At 35.7% G+C, this 19,769-nt stretch overlaps 1 protein-coding gene across 1 annotated transcript; it reads right to left on the bottom strand.

Moving 5' to 3' along the window:
• Window positions 1-4,577: 4,577 nt before the first annotated feature.
• On the bottom strand, window positions 4,578-19,236 carry LOC110701274. Its single transcript, XM_021878894.1, has 9 exons — window positions 18,844-19,236; window positions 16,018-17,739; window positions 14,766-14,883; window positions 14,355-14,670; window positions 9,280-9,366; window positions 9,084-9,183; window positions 8,689-8,878; window positions 6,564-6,610; window positions 4,578-5,170 (listed from the first exon to the last, which is right to left on the bottom strand). The coding sequence occupies exons 1-9, from the start codon at window positions 18,880-18,882 to the stop codon at window positions 4,931-4,933; spliced, it is 2,859 nt and encodes a 952-aa protein (XP_021734586.1). The 5' UTR covers window positions 18,883-19,236; the 3' UTR covers window positions 4,578-4,930.
• Window positions 19,237-19,769: the final 533 nt, after the last annotated feature.

Raw genomic sequence — 19,769 nt, 5'->3', positions numbered from 1 at the left:
CCCTGGAGTCCACCCCCGGGGCTCGGGGTTCGTTTTGCAGGTCCATTCAAGGCCCAAATTCGAGGTTCTCACTTCTCGGGCACCCCTTCAAGGCCCGGTTAGCTCATTTTTTACCGAAATACTAATTAAAAAAATACAAATTTGTTTCTTCTTAATTAGCATTCTCATTAATTTAATTTCTTATTAAATGTAAACGTGATATATAATATTTTCTACAAGTAGCTTTTGATCCATAAATAAAATATTATATGTTCTAGCTTGCTAGTGTAGTTAAGTGTACATGTGGAAATATAACCACCGTTAAAATTCTATTCTTATCCATTCAGAATAGTCTATTATTGAGAGATTTAGAGTTGGGTCTTATATAGTGATCTTAAGAATATAATTACGAGTAATTTAATTATAATTAATTGTCATTGTCATAAAGTTGTTGCTAGCTGGAAACTAAATGTATATAACTATACCAAGTATTTTATATGTCAAATTCACTCACATGCCATAACAGTGTGGACCACTTATTTAGTACTCCATTAGTGTTACACCTTGGTGATTAATTAGTGTTTACATGAATGAGGATAATAAACTACTCATCTCTTATAACCATTACTCTACGTTTGGGTATCAATTGGATGTTGGTGTAGTGGTGATTGGGACTATACTCGGTAGAGAGGACATGTGATCGATCCCCCGCAACAATAATTGGAAGGTGACTAAAACCTAACCACCCATAACTGATACCCGAATTCAAAATTAGCCCAGCGGTAAACTGGGTAGAACATTAAAAAAAAATTACTCTACTTATAGGTGCTTTCATCGGCGGCTAATTACCCTAAACTCGATATAATTAATTACTTAAGAGCCAAATTAGAAACTTATCAACTAGTTGTTATTAATCGCAAAATTGATCGTTGGCAAATTATCTTTAAAAGATAAGCAATGATGCTAAATTGCTATGAAGGGTTCTGATAAAACATTATTGACAAAATGACAAAGATATAATTAACATTCCTTAATTGTATTTCTTGATAATTGAGGGAAGTACGTGATATCTGTAAAAGAGTATATTCTAATTCTCTCAATCTTTATGACCATAAAGAATTAATGAGATTTGAACCCCTAACTATCAAGTCATGTAGCTATAATTGTCCTCTAACCACTCAACCAAAAGTTTATGTTAGATACCTTATTTTCATTTCAATATGCATAATTGAAATCCAGAATTTAAATTTATATTCCCTTCGTTTCTTAATAATCGCAAAACTAAGTGATAATTATATAGATTATAAATTAATTCCATGACATCATGCTAACTTTATCTGATGATGTCATCAAGCAAGTGGGGTGGGGTCACTCTTTCTCAAACTATATAAACTGCCTACCAAATTAGCAAATTTAATTAAAATGCTAAAAACACCCTTTTCAAAGAAGAGAGAAAAAAGTGAGCTAACTAAAATCACACTCTAAAAAATGAATGCAGGAAATGGTGGAGGAAATGGTGGCGGCAACTGCCCAAGGCCAGGTGGCGATTCCTTCTCCAATCTCCCTCCGCCACGTGGCAAGACCAAGAACAACATCATTATGGGTGCTCTTGGAGTAAGCAAGTAATAGCTAGCTTAATTAGCTAGTTTTTCCCATGGAATTTGAATAACTTGCTTGTAATATATTATGTCTATTGTCAAGATGTTTAACAATCTGGCTAGCTAGATCACCAAGGTGGAAGCCGAGAGTATCTCGAGAGTATTATTTGTGAGATGTAAAATAATCCTTTGTTGCAGATAATTGTGGGCGGAGGGAGTACAAGATTTGAAATCGAATCTCATCTTAATCTCCATCTCATGAAAGTCAGGCAAAAAAAATTGTACCTACCTAGCTTGTGCTTTTTTTTTCTTTTTTTTTTTTTTAAGTTCATGTTTAATTACTCAATCAGTCAAGCACCTTAATCAATTACCAAGTAATGTAAAATATAATTTGTGGTACATACATGGGAAATGATTGGTCAATGTTAGTATTGTTTTTGATTGGCTAAAGAAAATGCCTATATTATTGGGCTTAATGGCCGACTAATTTTTGACCTATTGTTTTCTCATATATATGATAATATGATATTGTGACGTGATAAACTCTAGTTACTCTACTTTAGAGTTTATTTAATGTGTTCTTGTTGATTAACTTTGTTCTTTTGTTTTTCACAGTGAGCGATAATTTTACATAATAGGCAAATTGAAGCAATTGAACAAAATCAAATACAGTAGATGCATATATTTAGCACTTTGTCTATATAATTGTATATACATTATGTTCCATCAATTTAATGCTTTCTATCCACTTACTAAAAAGGTGAAGCTATTTAAACCATATTTACACTAAGTAATTCTTTGTACTAGATAGGGGGGGAGGGGAATAATTGTTTTTTTTTTAAAAAATAAAAATAAATAAATAAATAAATAAAAATAATAAAAAAAAATTATTGGATATTTTTGGAAAAAACAATTGTCATAGAGGGAAAAATAACCCTAAAAAAGGTCCATCTAATTAAATTGATAAGTGATAATAATGTCTTTGAAGAAACAAAACTAGCAAAATTGGAGACAACATAAAACCAATTAGTTATGTAGTACTGTAAGAATTTTCTAACCAATGCAACTATCTCAAAATATAATACTACCTCCGTTAATTGTTATTCGCAACTTTGGGGTATTACTTGAGAGATATAAAATATTCTAAAGTTGCAGATAACAATTAACGGAGGTAGTAAATACTTTGTACATTCTTTCTCATAAAAACAAGAATATTCAATATGTGGTAGAGGTTTATCATCACGTCCCCCACGTGGTTAATTAATTAAGCTTATCATCCAATTTTTAGGGGTTCTTTTAATATTGGAGGCTTGGAGAAAGTTTTATTTAGGGTTAACTTGCAAACATATATGATAAATATTGTAATTAACAAGTAGATGTAGATTAGATACGAAGTATATAATAGAGTGAAAATAGTAGATATTATGTTGGTGTGAAGAGAGTGGTAAGGATAATAAAATAGACAAGATTTGATCTCAGGTCTTAGATATCACTCTTTACTCCTTAATACTCCGTACAATTTATCTTTCTTATTCAAATAATACTCAAGAAAAAGGGTGATCAAATTTAGACCTTTTCGAATCAGCTCAGATCCTACACTCAATTTAGAGGTTCGGGGCAAAAAGGCTACGGTCGGACTCCTCGTTGAGTCTTTGCTCTTATCCATTGAAATCTCATATATATAACAACTCCATAGTAAAATTGAGTAAGTAGATTTACCTACATTGATGAGTGATAAGGACATGTTTCTACAATGAGACAATAACATTGATAAATAATCAACACTCGTGCACTAGAATATAGGGGCTTGTCCACACTGGGCCACAACAGCTCCGGTCTTGTCACAACAACAAAATTAATTGGTACAATGTTGAGACAAATGAATTTTGTTTGCGTTCAAAACTGTTTATTTTGGTAGGTTCTCTTTGGATTTTCATTGTATTTTTGAGATTCATTTTATTATCAACGTACAACCACTACAATTTTATAGGATAATTTATTAAAAATATTAATAATTAAAGTTTGTGTATTACTACGTGTGAAGATTTTAGTAATTGTATTGTAATCTATTTCGATCAGAAAAAGAGGTCAAGCACATGCTCGTTTTAAATTTTTGGCCCACAAATTGTTCATAGACTAGACTAATCAAGAGATAATATATGCCTATAACTATTGATATATACAAGTCCCTTGAAAAAAAAAATCTATGTCAAAATCAATATCAATCATACACTAAATTTCACAATGATCAATCAATACATTTCATCAAATAAAAGATGAAAATAGTATAATTGTATTACAACATTACTATCCGTCTAAGAAAATCTACCAATTTTTTTTTAAAATAAAAAAATTATTAAAAAATAAAAAAATAAAAATAAAAAAAAAAAAAAAAGGTGGGGAGTCGTATCTTAAGCTGTTAACTAAAAACTAACTAAATCAAATAAAGTGAGAAAGACTGAAAAAGACCAAAGAGCCGATTAGAGATATTAGACCCACAGTTAAAAGTCTTAAAACTCACTAGCTTCTGCCCGCCACTAAATTATTTTATAAAGAAATGGATTTTGACGTTCAATAGTCTTTACTTATATATAATATCCATAACAAATATTGTGCAATTTAGTAAAAAATTGTGCAATGTAGCTCATTGATAGTCTCACCAATATTTGGCTCCCATACACTCTTGTACCAATCGTCGAATATATATTTTCAAAATATTAAATTTTCATAATTTTTTTCAAATCTATGCATAAAATAACTACACTTGAAATTTAGATAGCAAACTGCATTACACTAAACAAGAAAAGCGAAAACAGAGGTAGTATTTACTCTTATATTGACTACAGTAATCATGTGTTTTCTATATACTTGTGCAAAAAAATAAATAAAAAGGGTGATCTTCTGCAAAATATAAGGTGTTAGAACTAAACAAGGGCTTTCAAACTTGGAAAAAAACAGGGAGAAAAACAAAGGACTGCTAATGAAGATTAGTCGTCGATGAGGACAATATCTTGCCTTCATTAACACCAAAAGGATACTGAGGGATGAGAATCATGGAGCAATAATGAAATGAATGTAACTTGGTTAGGACTTATTTTTTGCTTTACATGAAGTGTTTCAAATTAGTTACATACTTACATTGTGAAAATCATCTCCCACCAACCTTCTTAGTGAAATTAGTTTCAGAGCTATGGTTAATTAATTTGGGTCTACTTGGGCAAAAAATAACGATGCCTAACGCATACTCTCTCTCAATTATCCCCCTCGCCTTCTTCTAAAAAGTTGAAGGACAAAGGCCAGCCTGCATGAGGACTAATGCCTATACTAATGTACAATTTTAGCTAGGGTGCCAACTATTGGCTCATGATAGAATCTCTGCTAGCCTGAATCCTTTGCCGCTTGTACACGCACTTGTATGTGGATTGGTTCTTATCTGATCCATCCATCACTGTCTTACAGTTTTTGCTTGCTTGAACCCTCCGCCGCTTGTACACACACTTGAATGTGGTCTGGTTCTTGTCTGATACATCCATTTCTGATTCTTTTCCTCTTCTCTTGTACTGTAGACTGAACCTATCTTTTGGGTGAAATTCCTGCAGCAAGAAAGGAAAAGAATACATTTTAAGGACATGCAAGAACACGAAGAAGTTTATTTGCAATGGGGCTAAAGAGATGGACAAAATTCTAGATAAGAGATGGTTAAAACAGGTATATCAGTCCAACAACATATACAGAATAACAAAGAGAGACCCCTCCAAAAAAGGGGAGGGGGTAATTGGAAATTTTGGTGTCTTAAGGAGAGAGTATTTTGCTGAGTTGAAAATACCAGCACTTGCATCACTCTCCCTCCTTGACATATTCGGCATCTGTTTGGTTTCTAAAGGAGAAAATAATAGTGGTGGTGTTGATCCCTTTCTTTAAAAATATTGGGCTTCGCAGCCAATCAGCAAGTGAAACTCCCAAAAGGGTGACTGATTTTTATTAAAAAAAGAATGTAAATGTCACATTCCACAACATGCCTTACCGTACTAACTTTCCTCCACCTCCCCCCCCCCCCCCTCTCTCTCTCTCTCTTTCTCTCAGTTATTTCTCTATAAGAAAACCATAAAGGTAGAAATTAATTTCTGCTTAGGCAGCCAAGGCTTTCCAAAATTACTCTATCAGAGAAATACAAAAGGATTGGGCTAACTTGTAGCTCTAAATTTCTGTCTTTTCATAAGGAGCTGACTAGCTGAGGACACCTTGTGCTGCTTGAAATACATCTACATCTACTGGTGCAGTGCTAATAACATATCTTCATTTACGCAAAACTGAAGTTTAACACAGCTGTAATACCTTATCCAGAGAAGATATAACTAAATTCAAAATGCTTTCATTCAAAACAGTAACAGCAGTGTCCTCCTTAGAAAGGTGTGTTTGAGACATGGCTTCTAAATTGAAGTCTTAAAAAAAATGTCAGAGTCAGAGTACAAGTGAAATGAAATATTTTAGATCTAGGCCACATAATTTTGAATAAAATTCAAGTTCTAAACCCCATCTCAAGCTAAAGAACATTTTTGTTGGAGGAACCTAAGTTCTTGATACACTTAAAGTGATGTGGACGGGGCAGTCATGCCATTAATATATCAAGAGGTAGATCAATTCTAATAAAACAAATAAATAGCAAAATATTTAAATAATTAATACTAAAATTAAAACAAGTCATCTTGGTCTCACAAAAAACTATTAAGAGGATTGTTTACTACAATCTTTTGCTATTATGGTGAAGATTAGCCAAAAAAAATGAAGATTAGCAGTCTAAAAATGTAATTCATTAACAGAGCCCCTTGGGGCATGAAGGGGGGGGGGGGGAGAGGGGACATAATTCTCGTTTTGCTTGAATGACTAAGCTAGTTATATCATCACATGATAATCATGAGAAATAGATAAGTAAAGCTAGAGAATTATCACAAGAAAAAGATGAATTTCCAGAGTTTGAGGAAGAACCTGTCTGGGTCTAGTCCTTTCCAGCTTTCTTGTTGCTTCCAAAGAATCTACACAGTACATACCAAACACAGACAAGCTCAATTTCAAATGAAAGATAAAAATCCATGTTATATATTTGAACTAACTTGGAATATAATATAGGAAGATGCGCCGCATATGATTGTCATGTCAATTTTCAGCTTAGGAAATATTTCAGTGTTTACACATTGAATGACAAAGTTAATGAGTGATTGGTAAATTAATATTTTAGAGTTTTGCAGTGAAGATAACAGATATATATAAAGTTATGATACATGTATAGTCCTCATACCAAGTAAGATTTTACACATAATCCAAAAAAATATAGTCCTCATACCAAGTAAGATATGACCTAACAATTATTACCCAGACCCGATGATCCGACCCGAATGATCTGAATCATAACCGACCCAAAAATGGAGTTGACCCAACACCCGAACAAACCCGACCCGATTGTACCCGACCTAAAGTTGATTCGAAGTGTTTGACCCGAACAGACCAGACGCCCAAAACGTCCCGAATTAAAATTACCTTATAATTGAATTAAAAATATTTGATGCCAAAAATAAATCGATTTGTTCATCTCTAAGCTCTAACCCAAGCTCATAACTTGAATTGATAGTTCTTATTAGGAAAATTTCACATTTGCTACCAGGGAAAGCACCTGTGTTCACATTTGCTACCCCTTTAAATTGCTACCACCTAAATCAGAGTTTTATAAAAATCACTACCACTTGACAGACACCGTTACTATTCCCGTTACCACCACCCAACCACCGTACAGCCACCACTCCTTCCCACCCACCACTTCTTCTCACTCACAAGCTGTCAATCCACCGCCGCTGTTCAACATCAAACCACCGCAACCACCACTCACCGTCCAGCCACTCCCCCGTGCCCGTCACTCCGACCAAACCAACCACCAGCGAACCCCTTTCTTGCTGCCGACCAGCCACCACATCAAACCCCCCATCCCTTTCCCCGTTCTCGCAGCCCCGACCCGCGACTCCAACCACCCACCCCGTCGGCGCCGGCGTCGCGTTTCCAGCCCCCTCTCCTCCCTCGAAAACCTCCTCGATCCCAGCCCCTCTCCCCTCGAAAACCCCCTCGTTCCCAGCCCCTCTCCCCTCGAAAACCCCATCCCAGCCCCTCGTCCCCCAATCCCTTTTCTGGCCGCGACGAAGGAATTCCCTGCCACCCAAAACCACCCTAAGCGAAACCCTAAAACTCGTTTAGGGTGGTTTCGGGTAGGGAAATAAGGGTTAGGGTTGTCGGTTTTGGGTGGGGAAGGGGAGGGGTCCGATTCCGACGCCGGCCGCCGCATCTTTGGGCGCTGGCCGCCGGCAGGGGGAGTGGGGAGGGTGGCTGGCGGGGAGGGCTAGGGTTTTTTGGGTGGTTGGTTTTTATTTTTTGTTTTTTATTTATTTTTTTTTAATTTTTTTTATATATTTTTTATTTTTTTTAATAAACTTAACGGAAATCCTAACGGATTCCGTTAAGTGGTAGTGATTTTAACAGTAGGTGTGTTTGTGTGGTAGTAATATAAAATAAAAAATTAAAGGGGTAGCAAATGTGAACACGGGTGCTTTCCCCGGTAGCAAATGTGAAATTTTCCTTCTTATTATAACTAACAAAATATAAAATTATTGATTTGAGCTTGATCCACAAATGGAAAAACACGATCATGACTTGACCCATTTTTGACCTGAACATACTCGACCCAAAAATAGTATTGACCAGAACATACCCGACCCGATATTGACCCGACTCAAACTCGACCCGATTCTTGACCCAAGTCAGACTCGAAACCCAATTTGATCCGACCCAAATGTTAGCTGACCCGAAATGACCCGACCCAAATGACCTATCTGCCAGGTCAGATACACATATCATATGGCTATCCAACCAAGTATTTTTTAAAAAAAAAATTAAATCTTCATTATTTGCCTTGTGTATAGCACGAGTTTAAAACTAGTAGAAAATAAAGTGTCAAATATAGCAATGAAAAGCTAATGACAAAGTTAAAACATCTGAAGACTTCAACGGCATTAAATCATTAATGCAATATGCTATTTGATATGCCTTTTATTTTCAGCTAGCTACTTACCTAATGGAGTCGTTCTTCTGGGAATTTTCTGAAACATAGTAGTTCCCTTAAAAAGAACAAATGGATACCCCAACAATTCTCTCCTTAACAGTGCTGGCATCTCTGCAAAACCAAATGACGAAACCCAGGTATCACTCAGCTGAGCTATAGCTGGCAAGACCAATCTTTCAACACCCATTTCAACAAGCATCTGCAAAACAAGAGAAAGGTACTTGCCATTGAACACTTCATAAATTCACAAGTACAAGAAAATTAACTGACTAAAACAAAAATAAAAAGAAACCCCAAGCCAAAGCCAAATGTCTCAAATAAGTACTCAGTAATTATTTAACCATAAACGTATTATGTAATTACTCCGTAGCAGTAAGAAAAGCAATATTGTTAATATAAACTACCTTCTCCAACTCTTCCACAAGAAGCCGGCACATACCCTTTCGACGATACTTGAAAGGTGTAGCTACAAGTGGCATCTCCGCCACTTTCTGACCATGAATTCTGAAAGCAAAACAAAGTACCGAATTCAAAATGAATGATCAGTCATTTTATTAAATATTCAGAACATAAAGACACTTCGCAATCCAACTGGGTTACCTGATAGTAGCAACACAAACAAGCTCCTCGCCATTAACCAAAGCTATTACGTAAAACCCATGGAAATCCAGTCTCCTGAATTTTGACCTATAAATAAGAAAAGTCAACAAAAAGTGAGTATATGTCCATAAGAATCAAGAGATGTCTGCATTTCGACTAAACAGATCAATCACAAGACTTCAAAATGCTCAACCTTAAATTTCCCAATTTAAGCAATGCAGTTTAGCAATATTGCGTCATAGTGCCATCACCCACCACTGATAATACTATTGGGTCCTGCTAACCATAAAACAATATCCTCAATGTACGTGATATCCTTAAACACTAAACTTCCTATCATGCCAATTTATACATATTGTTCTATTAGGCAGTTACCTTAACAATATTATGCAAACCTAAGACAGAATAGCACAGCCAACTTCATAGATAATATGTGATCCTACAGGGAAAGTGCATCGATGACAAGAAAAAGAAGACCAAAAGAAACCCAGAAAAGTTGAGAGTTCCATATTTTTATGCAGCATAATTCATTTATATCATCAGTGTGATGGATTGGCTTAAGCACATTCATCAGATAAAAACAGTTAAAATGCAACAACCTTGAACCTTGCTGTCAGTCCATGTTTTGGTATCCTGGTACTGGTTATCAATCTTGATAGGAAACTAAAGACCAATCCAAAAAAAAAAAAAAAAAAAAAATTGCTTTAATAGCTCTTACCAAACAATTATGTAAGAGAAAAACATTAGGAGCATGTTTAAAGATTTAACTATTCTTTCTTTTTTTTTTTTTTGTTTTGGCTTTCCAAAAGGAGGCTAGCTCCCAACTGACTCAAGACTACAAGTAAAACAAGGAAAGGGTTTAGATCTCTTAACCATACTAACACAAGAACTATATCGGAGAATGGGGGTACAACTTTCATGACTTGCTATGGGATACAAATATGGGGATTGACAGGCTCTGTCATAAACTCTTGCCATAAGATGATCAGAGTTTGTTCCTTTTTGCTTCTTGGACCTGCAAAAACAATACCTGGAATAAAGATTACCTTTCTTAATCTTCTCCCTTGACACGTGCGGCCTACTATGTTTCCTCGTCACGGCAGATAACTTGAAGGTAGTGGGTGCTAGGATGGACTGCACCAAGTCGGGTTCAAAAGTCATGGGGTCATCTTTATTGGATCCAACGGATTCCAATTCAACAAGGTCAGCGGTAGTATAGTCTCTCGCTGGACCTTCACTCCCATTCTATGAACCTTCATCGCCATTATGAGTTACGTCTAAAGACATAGGCTCATCTAACTTCTCAACAACAATAGTGTAGGGTTTTCCAAACCCAACAACATTATTGACCACTTCTAGACTAGGAGGGGGCATGACCTTTTTCTTTTTGAACTTCTTGTTGCGTCTCCTCCTACCTGGACTCATCTTCTTAATAGGCATGGACATGGGCCTTTGGAATCTGTATCCATGTAAATTTTTAATGCCTATCTTGAGTAGTCTTTTCCTTCATTCATACAATCATTGAAGAGACTCAAAGTCCTCCCGCGCTTGAGATTCGAATAGGACAAGAAGGAAATCGTAAGGGACTTGTTTCTTTTCATTCCATTAGAGAAACAATGGATTTTTTCAAGATCCATGACTTGTCATGATTCTTGATCATTTAGGGGGCACTTTGAACCAACTTCCTCATTTTCCAAGGACCCTCCGTCTTACTATCAGAGGACTGGTTATCGCTTTGAGAAATTGGGCCTTACACTAGACTCGCAATTGACTCACTGATTTTTCCCCTTTTTGTTGTAGTCCCATGACAAAATTTTCAGCACCCCACTTATCAAGGGTATTGCTTGCCACACAACTTAGGCCCTTCACTTTCTCCACAGGATACCCTAATTATTAGGCTCCGACCTAGCTACCTTGCTAAGGTCCTCATAAACCTCTTTCAATTGGTTAAGCTTGATTTCTGCTAAAGCCCTTCCGTAAAGAGCTTTAGCATTGCTACTATCAAAATCGATGACTAAGGAGCAAGATTCTGTAGTTTGTTCATAATTTGCGAGATTCAATTCCAAAGCAATAGCAAGGCTCCATAGAAAAGCACAATCTTCCTTATTCCTTGGTAAACCAAAGCACAAAATTTCAACCCTCGAGCACAGTAAACTCACCATGTTTAATGTTTATAGCACAAGTCACCCTCGTCCTTCAAACTATTGCCTTGATTAAAGATATTTAGAGGGCAGTTATTAGTAGAGGCATCAAAACCTTTGTATCCGATTGGAAACCGATCCAAAATATATCCGATTCAGATTTGAACTTGCGTTTACATAATAATTTAGCATGACTCAACTTTAAAAATTGACCTAACCCGATCCGACCTCCTCAAACTCGATCCGATCATCCGAATTGACACTTCTAGTTATTAGTAGCAAAGTTCACAATACTTTCATCATATTCGTCATTCAAGTGAATAAACATCAAGGCGTTAAGCCGATAAGAAAGGCTGACAATCCATAATACACCAAAAGACAAGACTTTAAAAAAAACACAAGAAGAGGCAAAGCATAGTAGAAGGAGGAAAAGTATCCTTCTTTAAGTTTTTTTTTTTTAAGAAGAAACTAAGAAACCAGTAGAACAAGGAGAACTCAAGCAATCCCGAAAGGGGAAAACCTCCACCAGCGAAAGGAATAGAAAGAGACTACCACGATCTACAGCTTAGGGCAGTAAAAAGTAAAGGTCGCGGCTACTGGGGGGAAGCAGCAAGGTAGTGGAATCATCCACGAATTAGAGAGGGAACAGCTGGGTGCGGCGAGATAGTGGTTGGTGCCTTGGTGGGGCTTGACGACCCTTCAGATACTGCGGTTGGGGAAGACTAGTATATGAAAACAGGGGCTCGTTTTGGGATTCCCAAAAAACGCGCGTGGTGGGGAGCGTTATTTATGGGGCGTGACTTTTTCTTTTCTGTCATGCAAAACATAGATTCAACCATTCAAGACATGAGGATTAAACAAAATATGAGCAATTCTTAGCATTTTTTGGTAACAGAGATTAATAACACATCCATCATGAGAAAAAAGATGAGATCAACTTTGTACAGATTGTCATCAGTAGACAGTTTGAGCTCTGCATAAACAGGTACAGTGAAGCCAGATACAGTCTGCATTCGTAATCATTGTCCAGCAAGTTGCATTAGGAAGATTGATTATCTAGTATCTTGGTATATGATTTCAAGTGTTAAATAATGGAAATTTCAATTGACAAGAATAAAAAGAGTTTTATTACAAAGGACAAGGAGTAATCTTACAACAAAGAAAATAATGGCCCAAAGGGGCTCTGAAAAACCCCCATTGAGAAGAACCAACAGAAAGAAAGCTAAAGTACTCTTTAAATATCAGACAGACACACAATTAAAAGGAAAGACACCAATGGATTTTTGTGGATATAGCTTCCCATCATCAAGATTTTTGGTTCCTACTTCTAGGCTTCTGGCTGGAGTCAAGCACTAGGTTTAAGGCGATTCTTATGTCACAATTTTCTAGTTAAATTGCTTCATGATAGCTCAAAAGCAGGACGGTTCTTTTTCCTTGTACCTCTATTTGTATTTGGGTGACAACACCCTGGTGTCTATCTCGTATATTTCTTTATCATTTATCAAATAATCCCTTTGTTTCTTTTTTATGAACTTAATTTGACTATGCACACTTGCCAGTGCATATCTTTGACCATTAATACATCTAATTATGTAAAAGCAAACATTATTACTATTCTAAAAAAATCATTAAGACAAATTAAACAAGACCTCACATAACTCTAATTATATATTGGGACTAATTTAAAGAATTTCCTAAAATTGTGAATAGTTGCAAGATTTTTAATAAGATTATCAAAAAGAAAAGGAGGGAGCATAATTGCATAAATGTCTAGAAATATTTGTTTTTTAAAAAATATATCATGGACTTGGGAAAAAGTCCTCCTTATTCTTTAGCAACAGTTCTACAGCTTTTCATCAAGGTCCAAATAGGCAACTAATAAACAAAATAGTATATACTCATCATGATACAGCAATATACATGGAAAAATCTCCTGGTCCTCCCACAGGAAAATGGCCCTTCAATGTCTTCACTCTTCAGATTAAGCATAAATGCTATTTAGTGACCATCACAAACCAATAGCAACTGTGCTTACAATGTTAAAATTTTCAATATCTAACACTGCTTGCAGGCAATCAATTTTTTAATTAAATGTAAGTAATTACAAATAAGGCAGGTTTATGTAGGAACTTATGTACTCCCTCCGTCCTTATAAACTTGACAGTTGACATACTTAAAGTTTTTGCACAACTTTGATCTTGGATTTTTTATAATTATCTATTTGTAACAAGTTTAAAATACATACTTCCTCTGTTTTTTTATTATTGCACCATACAAGTTTGGTGCAATAATTTTGGTAGTGAGAAAAATGAAGAGAGAGAAAGGTAAAAATACAAAAGTATCCATGTGATGTAACATAGACTATATAATAAGTGCGAAAAAGTAAGGGTATGTTGGGTATTTGCAGAGTGAACATAGATATTTTTTGTCCTAAAATAAAAAGGTGCAATATTTGTGAAATTTCCTTAAAAGGTATGTTGTGCAATATTAAAAGAACGGAGGAAGTATACTTCTTGAGAGTATATATAAATACAAATCCAATATCTTACATACATTTTTTTAAGTAAAAAGATGGTCAAAGTAAAGCTAAAAGTCAAAGCGTCTCTAGTAAATAGGGGCAAGAGGGAGTATAAGAGGTAGGAAGGAAGGAATAAAAAAACTATCAGGCATAAAGTTCATAAACCATGCATGAAATAATGAAGATGTTGTGCCATTTCACTAAAGCCAGCAAGAAGCAAAACACCTTAGGAGATTCATCTAAAACCCAACGTGCCAAAAGCCTTAAATGTCAAAGCAAACAGAAAAGAAAGTATCCTAAGTTTCCTAACAGACTCAACATATAATTCCAATTAACAATATAAATAAAAAATCCTAGCAGCGTGAAAATATTAAAACTGGATAACACAGCTACTAAAAGGAATAAAGGAGTCTCACCCAGAATTGTAAACAATATCAGCAACTAGATCCCTCCCAGTGTGGGGCTCAAGTATAGGTTCAAAGCACTCATGAAAAACATTTAGAGCTTGAGACACCGGAACGAGCGGATGAACTCGTTCATTGTGTACGTTACAATCATTTCTTCTAGATCTTGTAATAGTCCAGGTTAAGCCTTCCATCTTTGTTGGATTTGAAATTTGCAAGAGTTCATGAAGACGAGCACATATCTCAAAACAGCTTCTGCTACAGAATTTGTCAAGGAATGAGTCATCAGAGACTGATGCTCCTGCTTTGTTAAGGCAAGCCACGTGATCTACAAAGCAAACATAAACTATGGTCAAGGAACGGAAAGTTAAGCTATACAACAATATGGATGACTGAGAAATTGATTCGAAGGCAGAAACAAACATTGGCGGCTGCATTGGTAACACACTTGAGTAAATAGTTGATCCCCGTTGGCAGAATGTTCCAAGCCACATAAGCCACATTGACAAGATGGGCAAAATGATTCTCCGTCAGGAATTTCCTGAATTGCCACAATAAAATGTATCTGTAAGTTAAATTCTTGATGCATTGAGTTCAAATCTTGTACTCAGCTAAAGCAGTTCAGAACTTCAGAATCAAAACAACAGGAAAGCGTAGAAGAAGGCCACCTGTAATATCACTTATTAACCATATAGTCAGATCTAGGGAATTGTATCAAGCAAGAAAATACAACTACTACCAGTCCTCTGCCAGAGTAGAAAAATAAAAATACCTAAAAGTGGTCATGACTCTTACACAGAACCTTAGTACTGAAAACACATTTATTGGTACTTTTGATTTAGACAACCTCGTCAAGTCAAACTTCTAACTTGCTTATTCTATATGACTGAAAATACAAAATGATTGATGTAAAAGAAATTATTATCATAAAAATTAAGAGAGAGAGAGAGAAAGAGAGAAGCTGTCAGGTAAACTCCACCAAAAACATGCTATCAGAGTATCAGCCCAAGGCTGGATGAATGAAGAAGGCCTTCCAAAAAAAGAAGACACTCAACTCAGAAGCTAAGAGTACCTTGACAGGTATACAGGCTGTTCTAGAGTGTAAAGAAAATTTAGCTACTAATCCTACTTTACAATCCTTTACTATGGACCAAAAAATAGAATAGGAGTTTTTTCCTGCTGCTGACTTCCAAGCTTCTTATTCGGAAAGCCATAAATTACTAAAGAAAACAGGGATAATTAAAGAAGCAATTGGAATCATTGAAGCTCTAGTATTACCGCTGCATACTAGTTTTTCAATGTAATGTTTTCCTATACCTACAACTTCAGGTTATCAATTGGCTAATTGGCATAAGACTACACCTCGTCATAATATTAGAGTAACTTAAGTAAGACATGCTTAAACCTAGGCACCTAGCTTATATAGTGAAGTCTGGAACACTTTAATATTTGTAAAACTGTATCCACTTTTGCATCCTAATTTAGTTTTGCACCACATTAAGAAAATGATTTTACATAAATAAATAGGATAAAAGTAAGACAAGTTATCTTTTGCGCCCACCCAAACCACAAAAGACACATAGATAGTAGGATGGCATGAATCAAACAAAATAAACAGCTGATTGCTGAAGTCGTTCTTTAATTAGGTACATAATTCAAAAAATGGAAGCTTCACCTGAAGTTCAATGCAGGTCAAATGGTATGAAGACAAGCAATGATCACAATGAAGTAATTCGCCTCCATGCTGACAGATTAAGCAAACTGAGTCACGGCATCTACCCTTCCTAACCTTTTGCTTACGAGGACTATCTACAGTTTCTTGATGTTCAGACTCTTGACAAGAAGTTGTGACAGGTTGAAACCCTTCGCAACCACTGCCCAATAGACTGGCTTCTTTTTGTTTAGATTTTGATACCTCCAGTTCCTTCTTCAGTGTGGGTTTAGATATAACGCTAGCCTCCTGAGTCTTCCTTGGATATAATTTTTTGATCCTCTTGGGACTTCTTTTCTTCCCAATGCTGCGTCTAGAAATTCTAATCCGTCTCTCTTTTCTATGAACGGAATATCTAGCACTAATGCCAACCTTCTTTTGTTTTAATAACATCACTTCTCTCCTATTGTAAACGGGATTATTATCTTGAAACTGTAAGGGCACTGAATCAAGCACATGCCTTGTTAATCTGGAGTCACGGCTTTTGTGTCGTCCTAATTTATTACCATGTAGTGGGGAAGGCGTCAGTTTCCTAGGTGTCAATTTGTCTTCAGCCGACTGCCATTTCTTTCTAAAACAAACATTTGGAGACATATTCATATTTAAATTCTTTTCAGACATGCTAGGATTTACAGAGGGAGCACCATCATTTTGAGAGGTCCTCATGAGATGAACTCCTTTTTTTAGAGCTCTGGCATTTGCCAGACTACAGATCTGACTAGGAACCTGTTCAGCCTCACTATTGTCACTAGCCTTTGAAACCTCAATATTTAAGGAAGCATCAGCATTTGCCGGTTGACTTCGCATGCAGTCACCATCAGTCATATAGCCTCTATTGTCTGCAACAGCAATAAAGGAATCCTCCGCTTCACTCAGACACATACGCCTTGTTTTTACCCTAAGACTAAGTTCTTTGTCCTTTCGTTTCTGCATTGACCTAGTTAGGACAGAAGCATCTACAAAGCTCACGCGAGACCTCTTGGTTCTGCCTTTTCTTTTCTTCACTGCGTGTATCTGAGTATTAGTAGGAAAAGAAACCTTTCTTCCTGGTTTAGTAGTCATGTTATAGATAACTTCCATAAAGTATTCTTTCCACACACAATATGCACCACATGTCCACTCTGATATCATTTTCTGAAAACCATAATTTACTTTCAAGCGGGACCAAACACGCCTAACAAAATGGAATACATGTTTGTCTATTTTGTGCTCCTTGACTAGATCCACCAACTTCCAAACACCCCTTTCTCTCCATTGACCAGTAAATTCATCCCAATCAGAAGTGACACGCAAATCAGTCAATTTGAATGCACGCTCATCACCTTCATCAGGGAAATAAACATGTCGCTCCTTAGCACCCTCATCACAATCAAAAATCACTCCCTCCCACCATGCTTCCTTAAACATAACATCAACACAGACTCCAAAAGTTAACTTTGCATCTGAAGCACTCATACTTCTTGGAAGAGGAGGTATGGGTCTTATACGACCACGGTAATTAAATTTGACACAAGGACGCTGGTAAAGACCCTCAATTGCCCCGGTGACAGGTATTGACTCTATGAGCTTGGAACTTCCTGATTCGCACAGCAAGTCATCATATTCGACCTTGCGACATGAGTCTAAGACACCAACAACTACTCCAGGGTGCCATGACCCCCCCAAACCTTCCTCAAGTTGCCGCACCTAACAACCACAAGAAAATAAACATTTCAAATCATCTGTCTTAGATGTGCATTTCTAATTCAATCTACTGGCAATTATGATATATCCACCAACAACTAAATTATTATCTGAATTTCAAAGCATAGCCAATATCAAAGACTCAAAATATAATTTCCATCACATAGAAAAGATAGAAGAGTAAAAAAAATATAGATATACAACAAAAAACCATAGAGTGCTATAAATTACTGATTATCAGAAAACTGCAAATATAAACGTGAAGACATGTAGAAAAGGGAAGGCATAAAAGTTTCATCCAAATCAACAGTGGAAGCACAAAACATGAAATCATTCATGTACTGTTAAACTGGACTTACTGGACATTGAGATACACTCCATTCACCCATACGACAATTGAATAAGCAGCAACGAAATATGAGGGGATAAGGATAAACTTTGGCCCCCAAACCCATAATGAACAAAGGAAACATTTCCTTCATATCTTTCGTAAGATAATTGTACTATTCCCCGCCTACTAAAAAACTGTCATCGATAAACAAACACATCCTTACTTTACTACCCTAACTCACTATATCAAACTGTGGAAGTGAAGTATTCGCGTATCAGTTACCCTAACAATCTAGCACCTCCCCTTCACCCCCTCCTCCAATCTTTACTTTCGCTTACAAATTTTGTTACCAACATAACAACAATTGCGACATTTATCAAAATTTCGTGTCCCAAATTGAAACTTATACACGAAATTGCTTTAGATAATGCACAGTAAACCTAATTTTTTGTTCCTCTTCCTTACATAAACCCTTTAACGAAAATTAATTGCTCGATTCGGCACTAATCTACACTAAAACCCTAAATTGAATCAAAATATAACATAACTTCGACTACCACCGAACGAAAATATACAACCAATTTCAATCAATTAACCAATTCAAGAACAAATTCGAACTAAAAATTTTCAAAAAAAATCTAAAAAAATACGGCATTTTTTCATCACTCAAATCGATCGACTGGTAGCGTTAACAGATTCAAATCACATAATTTAAAATATATACATATCAAAACGAAGATTGCGAAATCGGAAACTCGAGAACATCAAACACTAACCTCAACTTTCTGGCGCAACAGCAATTTCCGCGCATTCATCAGGAGAGAGAAAATTAGGTCACGAAGACGAAAAATTGGGGGAAATTCGAAATTTGAGATTTTGGGGAAATTAAAAAATTGAGTGAAGTTCTGGAAAATTTAGTACGTTAGGGCTTCTGTTAACGAACGTATGAATGACGTGTGCTTGAATTTTGTACTTTTTTTTCGTTTTAAATTCAAGTAAAGTAATTTTTGGCCCTTTAATTTCTATTTTTGCGCTCTTTATGTTTTCCAAGAATTTTGAATTGAATAAATTTGTGTTTTATTTGGGCTCATATCCACTTTCTGGTAGGTTGCTTTATTTGTTGTCTAGTGTCTACACTTTAATGTTTGTTTGTATATGAGAAAAAAAAAGGAGAAAAAAAAAACATGAAAGAGTTGCAAGATTGATTGTATATGTGGCTATGTTGATTTTTGGTATAAATACGGTTCCAAACATGTGAAATACGTAGCAAAATATATTTCGTATTACATTGTGCATTCGAGAGCACGATATGCATATAGGGACTAGGTTTTTTTTTAGTGCATTATATTTGTATATCCTTTCACATTGAGGTGTACTCCCTTTTTTATTTTGGTGCTTTGACCTGTATAAGATTAAAAATAGATAAAGCTCGTGCGATACACGGTTAGTTTAAATTTTTTAAAATAATTTTTTTATATGTATATTCATGTGCTAAAATTTGTTATATATGTAGATAAAATTCCTGATATCTAAAGATAATATTTTATATTTAATTATTTTAAATTGAAAAATCTCATTCGCCAATTTTGCTTACGTGTCATTTAAATTGTTTATTTGTAATAATCTCATATTTAATTGACTACCATTAAAATTTATTATCCTACGTGGCGCGCTGAAAAGATTAAATCCTACGTGGCTCTAA

This window comes from Chenopodium quinoa, unplaced genomic scaffold, assembly GCF_001683475.1.
Source record: "Chenopodium quinoa cultivar QQ74 unplaced genomic scaffold, ASM168347v1, whole genome shotgun sequence".
Classification (NCBI taxonomy): domain Eukaryota; kingdom Viridiplantae; phylum Streptophyta; class Magnoliopsida; order Caryophyllales; family Amaranthaceae; genus Chenopodium; species Chenopodium quinoa.
Note: the sequence above shows the minus strand (reverse complement) of the source record. Positions and strands in the feature narration are given on the sequence as shown.

Excerpts from the sequence above, each read along its gene's own strand:
- LOC110701274 (XM_021878894.1), bottom strand. The coding sequence starts at position 18,882 with ATGAATGCGCGGAAATTGCTGTTGCGCCAGAAAGTTGAG. Across the intron at positions 17,740-18,843 it reads TGTTGCGCCAGAAAGTTGAG|GTGCGGCAACTTGAGGAAGG; the intron begins GTTAGTGTTTGA and ends TGTGGTTGTTAG. Across the intron at positions 9,367-14,354 it reads GATATTGTTTACAATTCTGG|GTCAAAATTCAGGAGACTGG; the intron begins GTGAGACTCCTT and ends TCTTATTTATAG.